Genomic DNA, 15269 nt, shown 5'->3' with positions numbered 1-15269 from the left:
TTAAATCTTCAGCCAACAAACCTGTTTTGTTTGTATTTAGTATAGATTCTTATTAGAGACGCCCGATTTAGAATACACTAGCCGATCCAGGTACCAATCGACCCTACTAATACTTAGTAAAAACTTGCCGCATCCAGATAACCTAGATCTTTTATGTTACAAGCTGAATTTTTCTTTTATTACAAAAAAAATATCTGAATTTAATTAATCTCATGATGCTTGTAAATAGAAGTATTGCACTGAATTCCTAGCTTGTGATTGGTTGTAATAATTCTTATCGCTATAAATGGGAAATATGACATGATATTCACATCTTGACTATAATAAGAAATTGTTCACTAAAACTATTGGCCATGATGCTCTGGTAGAGATAAAAGTAATTTGTCGAGACAAGTAGGCAGCAAAAAAAGCATTGCGTATTACACAATGCAGTTTCAGCACTAAACTTAACACATTTTTCCTTCTTACATTGACCACTGCACATGTACATCAAACAATCAACTATATTTCTTGAAATAAATCTAGAACATTTAATTAGATGTCTTAGGTTCTGGCACATGATAATGACATTTGGGCCACAATTTTCGCTACATGTTTTGCACGCTATTAAGCAAAGATGTTGTTTACCTTAAACAGTAGTATATTGGAGGGATAGAAAAGCTCACTCCAATGTACAGTTTACAAAATGTTGTTTATCTATTACCTTGGTGCAAAGGATGCTGCGTGAAATCATAGATTGGTGAAGACCATGAATTGCAAAAAATTAGTTTAGTAGTACTTAGTGGTAAACAAAACAGACTGATATTTTGGCTTAACCATTAACTAGAGATATGCTGAGAAGACTAATAAGCTATAAGAGATAGATAGTCATATCTGATATATGGTTAACGTAAACGTGTACAGCCATGAGTCACAACATTGTGAGGCTGCCTAACATAAATCATTACAACATAAGTCTAAAAAAAATGATAAATGACTTGTTAAATATAAAAAAGGTTCTGCCAGTTACTAGTGAGACCCGACTAGACTGACTGACCTATCCTCATTAGCATCATTCTGGGTAACAGCACCTCCGTCGGAAGGATAGTGAGAGCGCAGATTTTCTTTTCCAAATATCTGTAACCATGTCCAGAATAAACATGTGCATTTCCGTGCTTGGAGATACCAATGAAAGCTACCTAACTATACTTCAAATTTTATGAACATGAGGAAATTGCAGGAAAATAAGAAAGGTCAGCCAAAAGCCCTCAACATCAAGAGGGAAATTTGAAGTATGCTGCAAGGTAAATGTGAATGAACTGTCACATACAGTGCAATAATTATTGTCAGTGCTGCCCCATAACAAAGCCATATTGTTATTTATACCACAAATCGGTGAAATGAGGCGAGCTTGATGCTCACCTATACTAAAAGTTAAATGACAATCACCTTGACCAAGCCAGAGACTATGATGTATATTCCTTTAGGAGCATCTCCTGAGTGTAAGATCTCATCGTTGTGATCAAAGTTTATCAGTTGTGCTCTTTGCTGGAACAAGGGATAATAAAAGATGGTAGAGCTAAGAATATGTTTACTGTATATGCATGTGCCATCACACATTAAAGGTTGACTTGCAACAAAATTCACATCACAGTTATTTGGTATCAAAAGATTCACCATGTCTTACTCTGCTGTGTTGTAGGTGCAAAATGTGTGGAAATGTGATTACAAACTCTTGAAAGCTCAAAAACGAACAGCTAATCGCCGCCATCACAACAACGCCGTAGATTAGAATCTTTTTCCAAAACGGCTCAACTGGGACGTACTTGAACAAGATGGCTTCTGTTTACACTTTCATGCAACCTCATTCGTCGAAATATTTTCACAAATATACTTCCCACATTCAATAAAACCATGTCTATTGTTTTTCATCATCATTGTATCATCACCATTATATCATCATCTATTTCATTATCATTATAATGCTGTCACCTTGAGCACTAATATCTCAAAACCTACCGTGAAAATTCTTTTTTTTTTTACCTTAGTTTTAGTCTTAACCTAAATTTTTTAACCTTAGTTCGAAAAAGTGCATATCATCCTCTGATAAAAAATACGAGCCCGTTGGTCACCTGTGATAGTTGAAAAATGTTGCAGAAATTATTCGCACTGTTTGGCAGGAAGTATGGGTCCCATGATCAAATTACGACTAGACGATTATACCAAGCCGAAACAAAACTGTATAAAGTAGCGAGTGTCTATATTTGGTAAGGACTCTTCGACAAAACCCGAAGTGTTTGTCATAAACTAGTGCTACGAGATGTTTTATATTGAGCCTTTTATTGGCCTTTCAATTCACGTGAGAACATCACGTGTCAAAACAATATTAAATGGATTGACTACGTCAGAGAAATAAACTGATTCCGACCTATGGCGGTTTTGTGATGGCGGCGATTAACTGTTTGTTTTTGAGCTTTTAGGAGCTTGTAATCACATTTCCACATATTTTGCACCTACAACACAGCAGAGTAAGACATCTGTGAATCTTTTGATACCAAATAACTGTAATGTGAATTTTGTTGCAAGTCAACCTTTAAAGATATAGACCAAACAGGACTTTACTCATAAAAAATTGATGTCTGAATTTAGCGTAATGACTTGTTCACCAAGTGTACAAAGGAAATTATTTTTAGAATTCTGATGTGAACGTAAGCTTTCGTAAGTTTGGCAAACAGTGATAAAATTAAGAGACGTTTGGTCTGTATCAAACGCCAATTGAAATTGAAATAAAAAATAATGCAATTTCTAATTGCTACATTTTTATTGGTCTATAATAAGTTCACAGAGCGGTTTCTTGAATTTGCTAAAAAGATTTGATTGACTATGTTTTGAATTTCCTTAGTGCAAATGACAAGTGAGGAGTATTGTGATGCAGTAGAGGGAGTAGTGTGATGCAGTAGAGGGAGTAGTGTGATGCAGTAGAGGGAGAGTAGTGTGATGCAGTAGGAGTAGTGTGATGCAGTAGAGAGAGAGTAGTGTGATGCAGTAGGAGTAGTGTGATGCAGTAGAAGGAGTAGTGTGATGCAATAGTGGGAGTATTGTGATGCAGTAGAGGGAGTAGTGTGATGCAGTAGAAGGAGTACTGTGATGCAGTAGAGAATTTAGTGTGATGCAGTAGAGAATTTAGTGAGATGCCTGCAAGTTATGAACTGTGAGTATTAGACACATCAGTGAAATACATTTTTGTAAAATGCGTAGACTTTGTCTCAGTCACACCGGTAATTGTAGGCATCTAGTCTCATAGACCCTAGAAAAATTCGTGACATCTTCACTTAATAGACTTTTAAATTATGGGTATTTTGGTTCAGTAAAATACTGTGTCTTTGTTTTTAAACGTGTATTAAAAGAGGGAATAATTCTTAACTTTATAATGGACAAATATTCAAGATACGTATTCAACACCCATATACATAATTTCTGTTCAAATTTTTAATCAAGTGTTCAGTGAACCAATAAAAAATTTTTAATACCACATATATTATAAAGTACCAAGCATCCATTATACATTTTCTAACCTTCATAAACTTTGCAATGGAGTTGTCACTCCCTTGTAACCAAGGCACAAAGGATAGCATGTGCTCAGCAGGCATTGGTGGGACACTGGGTGGAGCAGATACGAGGAGCTTGATAAGCTTGTCTGTGTCCTGTCGACAACATGCTTAGACATATTGAACATGAAAACCTTTCTAGGTTGTATGCATGTGGACGTTACTTCTTGTGGTACTATTTTCGACTTAAATGTCAACAAGCTTCCTTACTCGCACGTATTCACTCTAGCCATATCATGACATTTTATAAAAGTGCATATAACTGCAACATTAACTAATAGCATGTGTGGAAAAAAAAAACCTGTATCAATTTCATAACTTCTAACAAGTTGATGTGGAAAATACGAAAAAACTTTTTTTAAATTACCAATCAAACAGCTCAGTCACAATCGCCTAGAGATTTTTCATCAATATCTACACTGCTGCACATTTAACATCAACTATTCCTATTGATTACTCAACATTTTATAATTAACAAGAGCAGTGCAAGCATCTCTTATTATGTGCTAATTCTATAGATAACAGGTAAACTAACGGATAATTCTATAATAAGTACGTATACCAAGAGATAATTCTATAGTTAGCAGGTGCACTAAGGAATAATTCTCTCTTTTTCTCACTCTTGCAGTCAGTCCAGGTGACTAAAACTGTTTATGGTTGTGGCTTACGTATGATGGCAGATCTCCAATCAGCTCGATTACATGCAGTGTCTACCACGAGTTTGTGTTTATTTGCCTCCATTTTAAATTCTTCTTAGCTACATTTTTAAAACAGTCTAGGCCTTCCTTGATTTCGCCTACCATTACTTAGTTGTGAGTATAATAATTGACATGGAAGCCGATCTTGTTCCAATTTTGTACATGGTCCGACCATCTCAGAGCACTTTCAATAAGGATGTCAGCCATTGATGATAAGCCTACCCGTTTAAAGATTGCTATGTTTGTGAACTTATCCTGCCACTTGATGTTCATGATGTCCCTTAAGTGTCTCATCATCCCAGCATATAGTTTTTTGAGCTTAATAAATTGTTCAGGTCTCTCCGCCATATAAGAGAGTTGACAAAACCACTGTGCGATTCACTTTACATTTCCCCTTGACCGAGACATGCTTGTTCTTCCAGAGTCTCCGCTGAAGTTTCCCAAAGGCTGCATAGGCTTTCCCGAACCTTGCTTAGAACTCCTTTGCGATCCCAGACACGTTAGATATGGTGCCTTCATGATAGGTGAAGTGTGCGGCTTTAACCAGAGGTTTTTGGCAGATGAACTAAGAACCATTGGTTCTTGATGATCAGCCGCTGGAATCATCCTGAAGCTAAACATAAATGCCTTTGGCTTCTGGAGGGCAAAGAAGGAGTTTGATTGGTTAATACATTCTGTCTTTAAAATATTAGTTTTCGAACTAAACAGAGACGCAGCCCTAGAGATGTTGTGGAGGAGTAGCTGCATGTCAGAGGCATAATGAGCAGCCAATGTACTATCATCGGCAAATAGCATCTATCAAACTATGAGTTTGGTGGTATGGGAGATGGCTTGAAATAGCAGACTTTAAAAAGGTCTGCACTGTCTCATCTGTACGTACATCCCTTGATGTACATCCTTGAAGGCTACATGAACCATAGCAGCCAGGTAGATGAAAAACAAAACAGGGAGCTAGGATGCAGCCCTGGATTGACTTTATTTGTTACAGTAAACTCATTTGATGAGTCTTTAACTTGAACCACTCGTGCCTGCATCCCATTGTATAATGCTTTGATTAGGTTCCTTACTTTACTATGCATCCTGACTTTCATAGCACACTCTAGAGCCTATCTCCTGAAACAGTATCAAAAGCTTTTGTAAAAACTATAAAAACTGTGTAGACTTCCAAATTTTGTTTGGTATTTTCCTCTCGGACCTGACGGAGACTGAAGACCACATCTACGGTGCATCGGTTTCTTCCAATCCACTTTGAGTCTCTCGTAGGACCTGACGACATAAACTTATCTAGTCAGTTGAGGATGATACGGGCTTACATTTTCCCCGAAATTGACAGAAGGGAGATAGGTATCTCTGTAATTGCCACATTCCTTCCTGCTCCCTTTTTTTAACATGGGTGCTGTTATTAGTTTAGGTTTTAATGTGTGATCAGTTTGAATGGCGGAATATCAACTAATTCAATTTCATCAGAGAAATAGTGAATCGAAAAACTGTCAGAAAAGCCAATGGTTTAGCAAAAGCACAACGAAAAGCGAACAAGCAATCACCGAGCTTTTGCTAACATTTTCAACCAGATACATGTATAATAAAAACTAGAACAGGGACAATGATTGCATCTGAGCAAGTTCTCGGGTACTATCTCAGATTTACAAATATGTGCAATCACATCGTGGAACATTTCTTGCAGTCGCAGTCCAGCATGTTTCTAAACTTTTGCAGGAATGCCACAGATACCAAGAGCTTTGTCTTTCATGGACTGCACCGCCATTTGGAGTTTCTCTAAACTTGTAATATTGTCCAGCTCTTAGTCTGCAGTGGTCACTGAGAGTTGTTCAAGTACATCTTTATCTACAGTTTCAAGCACATTTAACAGTTGATCAAAGTGTTGGGTAAAGCATGCCAATGTCTCCTTATTGGTTTTCAACATCGTAGTCCCATCCTGGGCAAGAAGTTGAGCTGTTCCTTCTCTCTGGGATCCATGAACCTCTCTTAGTCTATTGTGAAAAGCCTTCATGTCATTTGTATCCACGCCTGTTGGAGTGGATACAAATTCCAGACCTGATTCACTCTCTCAATGGGAAGGATAAACAGGGATAAGAACAGGTAGAGACACGCTAGCATTTCTATGCTATTGCAGTGGCTGGTAAGTGGATAGTGTTTGTGTATTCTCACCCACTTGATGCTGCCACAGCGCATCGCTGGAATTGTGCAGTACTTTTACATATGTTGCTTTTGGTTCCGTAAGAGTGTCCAGTTCATTCTCCCCATTTTTATGGGGGTTGACAGTTTAGTCTTCATCGGCCTGATCCATGTACAGGTGGTACCATGGTAAGATAATCTTATAGTAAGCAGGTATATTAAGGAATTATTCTACAGCAAGCAACTAAATTAATGAATAATTTTATAATCAGCAGGTATACTAAGGAATGATGCATCCTCATGTTGTATACTGAGGGAGCTTTATTGCACTTAAACGTGTAAAACTTTGTGACTATATATTATCAAGAATCACGCAATGACCTAAACAAGGCTTCTGAAGTGCATATATCTTAACTGAGCAGCCCAAGTTTGTAAAAAACAGCAATAAACTCTGAAAACTACGTCACAACAGCTACCTTCATTTCCTGTAGTAGGATTGAGTGGTTTTATTTGCTTTTTTCTGAATCACATTTGAATTGACTTTTCTAACAAAATTGAGCAATTGCTGCATTTTGCAACGATAGTTGTGTAATTAAAGACGAGATCTTGTTGCAGCTAGCTCAACTAAATTGGGCCTCACTGAAGTCATTCGGTTACAAGCTTTTAAGCTATCGTTACTACTCCCAATTGAAGCTTTGAATGTCGAAAACTTTAGCTCGTTCAAATTGTGGCCTCCTTTTACAGTATTAGCACTAGAACTTCCACCGTTATACAGCCCACGACCAAAGTGATATTGGAAAAAAGAAAGGGTACTGATGGTTGAGAAATGCAATATTAGCAGTCAAATGGCACTGCAGTGCAATAGGATAACTGCAATGGTATCTGTAATGTACTGGGTGTGGGTATTATTATATACAACAAACAGCAATAATGAAAGGAAAATATTATATGTTTATATCTCTCCCCCTGCAATAGGAGAAATGCAATATTGGCCAATATTAGAAGTAAAATGCACTGATATTATTAGAATAACCAATATTATTAATATAGTAATAATATAAAACCAATGCACAATTTTGTTTACATTTCAAAATGTCATAGCTAACAATATCAAGAAGTTGTGACATTTATATAGATTTTTAGAAAATCTATTTAAAAAAGTGTTTGGTCATGACACACAGCAATAATGAAAGGAAAAGATTATATGTTTATATCTCTCCCGCTGCAATAGGAGAAATGCAATATTAGAAATAAAATGCACTGATATTATTAGAATAACCAATATTATTAATATAGTAATACAGTAACAATAGAAAACCAATGAACAATTTTGTTTACATTTAAAAACGTCATAGCTAACAATATCAAGAAGTATCAAAAAGAATATCCAAACTTAGTAATACAGTAATAATAGAAAACCAATGCACAATTTTGCAGCGATCTTTAACAGAAAGCAAGTATGAGCGTTCACGCGTCTGAAAGTTTTCTGCAAACTGGAGCAAAATAAAAAAAGGTTCTCGTCATAAAGGGGCGTTGTAGTTCAGCCTTAGCTTGTACATAAGTTGTAAAGAATTTTGGCTAACGTTTTAAATAATGAAGCCTTCGGTGATTAGACAAAAAACATAAGCTGATAAACTGTGTACCACAATTTTGTACCTATAAATCGGTCAACGCCTCAAACGGTCTACGTTTATTACAGAAACCTTCGAATAAATTCGATTACAAGTAAACAATGCCATAGACTGGTGAAATGTGCACGTTATTTTTTTGCAAAATGCGCATGACTTGATCGTTCTATTCTCTGTCGACCGCCATTTCAATTTCTGGTCTTAACTTTTATTAAACTAAGCTTTTCAAGCGTTTTGTGACGATTTTCGTCCTAATAAATCTGTCTATTTGTGTATAATCCGATCAGATGGGTAAGTTTTTAGAGAATTTAGATAATTTACAAAGACTTGGTAACATATTTAAATAGGCCTATTTGTGTTTTGCATCATTATTATACTTTAGCTAAACTACAAAACGATGGTTAAATTTGTTGATGAAATTTTCAAACAAGGGTCATTGTCATTCGTCTCATTGTTGATGAATAATTTTCGTAAGTTGTGTGCACATGCATTTATCATAAAAACTCCCTAACTTCGCATCCGCTCGTTTGGTCGTGGGATTAAATGTTCATTTTTAGGAGAAAATCTGATGAATCACAACATCCTTTATCAATAAAATGTTAGATTACAAGGACTTGCATACCCTGTGAAGCCTCTCCGCTTCCTGCTCATCCAATAAGCCATCTTCTTTGAGTTTGGTCAGTGTCTCTATAATCTTATTTAGAACAGTGCGAGTGGCCTGCCTAGTTTTTACCGCCACTGCAACTCCTGGGTTATTTCTTTGGAGTAGAGCTGCCAATTACAGTATGTATAATAAGTTAGAGCAGAGGAATCCAAAGAAGCATACAGATGTTGTTGATTTCATCGTGCATTACTATCACCAAGAATGTACCTCTTTACAATATCTCATACATGGCAACAGTCTTTACTCGCTTCTTTCGTTCACTGTTAGACTCTATGTATGATTTTTCATCACCAGTCCATTAATAGTATTTATAGTACACCAACCAATCACTAGTATTTATAGTACAATGGTTAATCACTGGTATTTATAGTACACCAGCCAATCACTAGTATTTATAGTAAACCAGCCAATCACTAGTATTTATAGTACACCAGCCAATCACTAGTATTTATAGTACACCAACCAATCACTAGTATTTATAGTACACCAGCCAATCACTGGTATTTATAGTACACCAACCAATCACTAGTATTTATAGTACACCAGCCAATCACTGGTATTTATAGTACACCAGCCAATCACTAGTATTTATAGTACACCAACCAATCACTAGTATTTATAGTACACCAGCCAATCACTAGTATTTATAGTACACCAACCAATCACTAGTATTTATAGTACAATGGTTAATCACTCATTCCCAGCACTTTGAATATATAAACTAAACCTTCATTGGAATACATTAACGCTGTTATCTGTTTCATCGAACTCACTAGTGTGATTTATATTTACCGAGTTCTTTAATTACAGCAAGCCGTTTTTTATCACACTTGTTCTTAAAATCTTCCCTCATGCCTGGATGTTCAACAATATGATCTAGGAGCTGTCTGCACTCTTCTTCACCAACTACAAAGCCTCTTCCCACATCATAGCCAAAGTTTATCTGACTCTCAATTCTTCTCTCAATAGCCTTTAGTATACCTGGCAGACACATTTCCTGTGTGGCAAAAGAAAAATTTATATCAACAAGTAGTAATATATTGAAGAGATACTTTTTGCTGAAGCTTGTACACAGTTGACAAAGTTCAACTGCTTTCCCTTACCGTAGATTAAAACCAAATTAAACATGAAAATATAAAGATATTCCTAAGTGAATCACTCATACATTAAATCACCGTATGAGCATAATGTATTTATAATTGCAATGACTTGAATTGGCTAAACTTTGTTCAATTGTGAGACAAAAGTTTAGCCTCAGTTTTACAATGTCTATGATTTCAAATAATTCTGAGTTCGAACACAAATTATTAGATTTGTGAGCATTGGATGCCAAACTTCAAAGCTTGTACACTCCCAGAATAGGTAATGATAAGTCGATAAACCCGGCAACATTACTCGGTTGCCAACCAACAGTCTCTCTAATTATATTTACTATTCAATCATTGCGCAAATGTGGTATTACTTTATACTTGCAATTAAATAAAACTCACAAGTAACTTCTTAACACTTATTTTACAAACAAAATTGAAGGCAACAAGGCTGAGGTACAAGCTGCTAGGGATACTACGATATATTCGTAGTTTGACGATACGAAAAATATTTTTTAACAGGGGCATCGTAACGCGTGGCTGCATCAGTAAAATAATCAGCGTGCGCTATAGCTATATCTATAGTCGGAATGCGGACAGACATACGACATACTTTGAGAAATATATATACCGTAAAACCTCTAATTGAACGCCACTTCTATTCGAATGCCACCTCCAATTGACCGCCACCCTGAGAGAAGGGTTGAAAAATATACCGCCACTCTCCAATTGAACGTCACTTTCATTTGACCGCCACGTTGACATTATTTGATCTTGCCGAGCCCATAATATCAACTGATCAGTAGAAAAGCGTACACAAAATCGTATTAATAATGAATCGTTCATATCAATAACAGTTAATTCTCTCGTCAAATTCCAAAGCTTTTCATTTTTTTCGTTAAAACTTTGAAAGAAACATCATAGCAATAATCAATAACGGTCTCAGGCTAGTGGTAGCACTCTGTCTAAAGCAGTCTTTCTACTTCGAAGTAGCCTACATATATAAAAAAATGGCTTAAATATACGATGGTAGATGGAAATTGGAAAGCAACGCCATAGAAATAACTACTAACTATCTCAGGCTAATAGTAGTTACTTGTTTAACGCGGTCCTAATACTTCGAAGGACATGCATATAAAAACTGGTTCGCAAGTTTTGGACCAAAGGTTATACGTTTAGCGAGCAAACTTTTGGCACTGCACCAATGCTAAATGCAGCACATGAAAGTTTTGCTCTGCCAAAAAATTGTTTGGATGCTAATATTGACTAGTTCAGTAGGGTAAAAAAAGAATTGAAGCCAGAAAATATTGTGGAAGGTATTGGACAACTAGAAGATGTTCGTTCTATCGAAAGCAACAATCAGAACGTAGCTATCCGAGCAAACGACGAAAATATTTTTTGTTTTAAAAACGTAAATTTTTGTTTCTGCATGTAATATAAGTGTGGTTCGTTTATGTCACTTGTTCATGAATATATATTTGTATCATTCGATAGATTATTGTTGTATAACTTATAAATATACAGATGTATAGCGTATTATTTAATAGCATTCTTGCGGCTATCTTTACACGGCTTACAATGGATCGATGCTCATAACTCAACTTCTACTGCTCATAAAAGGCTAGTTAGTTTTGGCTGCAAACTGTAGCAAACATATCAGTGAGTGCAATGAGCTTTTATGCAAGAATGCTAAATATAGATATCAAATAAAAATATGTCTTCAACTTTTGGACGAAATAAAAATTAAAAATGCCAACAAATTGTAAAGAAGGACACAGGATATAACATCGTCGCAGGTCAACTGCAAGCAACATATATTAACTGGTAAAGATACTTCTCGGTTTCTTGATGCATATTTATTAAGAGATCTTTGACAGGTTAGAGGTAAGATACCATATTTATTGCATTCAAAATGTTTAATAATCGGTCCACCGACACCAATATATATGAGTACATATAATTGGCATACGAGTTATTATACAATGTATATGAGTACATTTTATTTATTGAACAGCGTATACGAGTACATGTAGGTTACGGGTTATAGTATGCTGTACAAACATACATGTATTTCGTTGTTAAATTATTACATATCATTTATATGACAGTCTTCATTTGCCATTTGCAAAATTTTTCAAAGGACTTTTTGCTTCACGAATGCTTAGATACCAGGATCTGCTTACATTCTTAAAAACAGCGTAGATTGCACGATCTTGATGAGTTACTTAGTTTTTCATTTTTTGCCTGTTCATAATAATGATTCATCTCAATGCATATATATATATATATATGGATATATATATATATATGGATATATATATATGGATATATATATATCCATATATATATATATCCATATACATGTATATATATAAAATTATATATATATCCATATATATATACATATATGCATACATATATATATATATCCATTTGGAGGAATACCTTCCTGATAAGAATGTAAATATGGTTAGATGTCCCTATAGTACTCTCACAATCCCTGTCCACGAAAAACTAGGTGTACTGTATTAATAACAAAGAACTACGGTAGGCAGAAACAAAACTCACAAGGAGTGTCTCAAGCAGCCTGATGCCACGAGATATCCGAATCGATGAAGACATCAGATGATACTCCTTAGCTTTTTCAATCATGTCGAGCTCGGTAAGTCGCTCTGCTTCATAGCCAGCGTAGAGCTCAGTGAACCCAGCAATGAGGGCGAGTATAGCAACGCCACTCCAGACCCTCATTACGTATGTCTTAAGACCATAGCCTATCACCTGTATCATTAAGAAGTGTGCTAAATTTCATGCTACAATCTATTATATATGCAAGAAATGCCATCTTTCCATTTCAGCCTAGTTTCTTATTTGTGATAGCTAAGGTCGGGCGCATAGATAGTGTAAAAAATACACACAGAACAAGAAAAAAGGCCAAAATGGAGCCTAATGCTACATCCACACAAGATGTTAGATGAATAAAGGATATATAGCATAAATACAAGAATATACATTGGACAGAAAGCCTGGAGATCCAGGTAGGGTATAGTTCAAGGAAAACTATCAGTATAAACAAGAGGAAGAAAAGAAAGGAGAGTCTTCTACAAAATAATAACAACATTACATACTCCGCACACTATCTAACAAACAACATTACATACTTCGCACACTATCTAACAAACAACATTACATACTTCGCACACTATCTAACAAACAACATTACATACTCCGCACACTATCTAACAAACAACATTACATACTTCGCACACTATCTAACAAACAACATTACATACTCCGCACACTATCTAACAAACAACATTACATACTTCGCACACTATCTAACAAACAACATTACATACTCCGCACACTATCTAACAAACAACATTACATACTTCGCACACTATCTAACAAACAACATTACATACTCCGCACACTATCTAACAAACAACATTACATACTCCGCACACTATCTAACAAACAACATTACGTACTTCGCACACTATCTAACAAACAACATTACATACTTCGCACACTATCTAACAAACAACATTACGTACTTCGCACACTATCTAACAAACAACATTACATACTCCGCACACTATCTAACAAACAACATTACATACTTTGCACACTATCTAACAAACAACATTACATACTTCACACACTATCTAACAAACAACATTACATACTCCGCACACTATCTAACAAACAACATTACGTACTTCACACACTATCTAACAAACAACATTACATACTTTGCACACTATCTAACAAACAACTTTACATACTTCACACAATATCTAACAAACAACATTACATACTTTGCACACTATTTAACAAACAACATTACATACTTCATACACTATCTAACAAACAGCATTACATACTCCGCACACTATCTAACAAACAACATTACATACTTTGTACACTATCTAACAAACAACATTACATACTTTGCACACTATCTAACAAACAACATTACATACTTTGCACACTATCTAACAAACAACTTTACATACTTCGCACACTATCTAACAAACAACATTACATACTTCATACACTATCTAACAAACAACATTACATACTCCGCACACTATCTAACAAACAGCATTACATACTCCGCACACTATCTAACAAACAACATTAGATACTTTGCACACTATCTAACAAACAATATTACATACTTTGCACACTATCTAACAAACAACATTACATACTTTGCACACTATCTAACAAACAACATTACATACTTCACACACTATCTAACAAAACAACATTACATACTTCGCACATTATCTAACAAAGACTGACCAATAGCAGATCCGACTGAAAGACCTCTGTGGCTCCAAGAATTTAATAATACCAGTAAGATTTGTATGCAAGATGGCCGAGAACTTATAACGATATGTTGATACTTTAATGAACAAATGGAAAAAGCATTCATTATCACTAACCTTGACAACAAACTCTCCAACAAAGAAGATGGTGGTGTTTATAGAAATTATGAAGAAGATAATATGGTAGTTCATGTTGTCAAGAAGCATATAAAGATCAACTACTCCAGCTATCGTCTGCAGCAATAAGATGGTAACCACAATCCACTGCAAAGGTTTACCACTGGCAAGTTTGTACATGTTCATATATTTAGGAACAGCAGATATTGGTGCTGCGATGAGCATGTCACAGAGATTCCGCAGAAGTCTGCTCTAAAACCGTGAGACAAACATCTAGTTTTCTACACCTTCCACATAGAAACCTGTGCTATAATAAAAATCCGTCTTTGTGGCAGTTTCTATTAACGTATTAGTGGCATGTATTGAAATGTTCTCAAAATCAAACAAATATTATGACAATGCTAAAAGTTATAAATCTAGAAATACAAGCGCTAGCTAGATATTAGTCTAGCGTGTTTGTGATCTACTGCCATCTATCTTCAATACTGGTCAAGATTTTCTTTTTTATTAGTTATTGTCGGTATAAATAATAATTATTGGATAAATGAGGTGATTTTCATGAGGCTATTATCAACGTACAAAGATTTTTTCACAAACAAATGGAGACATTCGTTAGATTATTGCAGCAAAGAAATACGTTATAAACGCATGATAAAAAAATAATGTGCAATATAAATATTACTGCTAATAAAAGGCTATCTATAAAGGCTCCTGAATGCGATGCACTTGATGGGTCTATTGTGATACATCACACAAAATGCTTTAAATTCTATTACCAGTGCTATGATATGAATTACGGTAACTCGTGGAAGCAACTATCTAATAATATGTGAAAAGATGAAGCAAAATTCTATAGAGTACTTCTCTTATATTTTTATAAATTGGTATTAAAACATTCGGGTATTCCATACTTTGAGTGAGGCAAGCAGAAACTTGTACACAATTGTGTTGCCTTCATGCAGGTAGTTTGTTGGCAAGTGTGCCAGCAAATCTGATAAAGGTGTGTAGCAAAATATT

General features: G+C 35.4%; 1 protein-coding gene across 1 annotated transcript in view; it reads right to left on the bottom strand.

Annotated features, from left to right (window-relative positions):
- Positions 1-15269, bottom strand: part of LOC137387530 (sperm-specific sodium:proton exchanger-like) — a 46634-nt gene that overhangs the window by 10060 nt on the left and 21305 nt on the right. Inside the window, exons 13-19 of the mRNA XM_068073984.1 lie at positions 14253-14504; positions 12370-12579; positions 9506-9710; positions 8672-8820; positions 3555-3683; positions 1429-1527; positions 1037-1116 (exon numbers count right to left, since the gene is read on the bottom strand). Of these exons, the coding sequence (XP_067930085.1) occupies positions 1037-1116; positions 1429-1527; positions 3555-3683; positions 8672-8820; positions 9506-9710; positions 12370-12579; positions 14253-14504 (1124 nt within the window). The remainder of the gene's footprint in view (positions 1-1036; positions 1117-1428; positions 1528-3554; positions 3684-8671; positions 8821-9505; positions 9711-12369; positions 12580-14252; positions 14505-15269) is intronic.

This window comes from Watersipora subatra, chromosome 1 (assembly GCF_963576615.1).
Source record: "Watersipora subatra chromosome 1, tzWatSuba1.1, whole genome shotgun sequence".
Classification (NCBI taxonomy): Eukaryota; Metazoa; Bryozoa; class Gymnolaemata; order Cheilostomatida; family Watersiporidae; genus Watersipora; species Watersipora subatra.
This window is presented reverse-complemented; position numbering and strand designations above follow the sequence as displayed.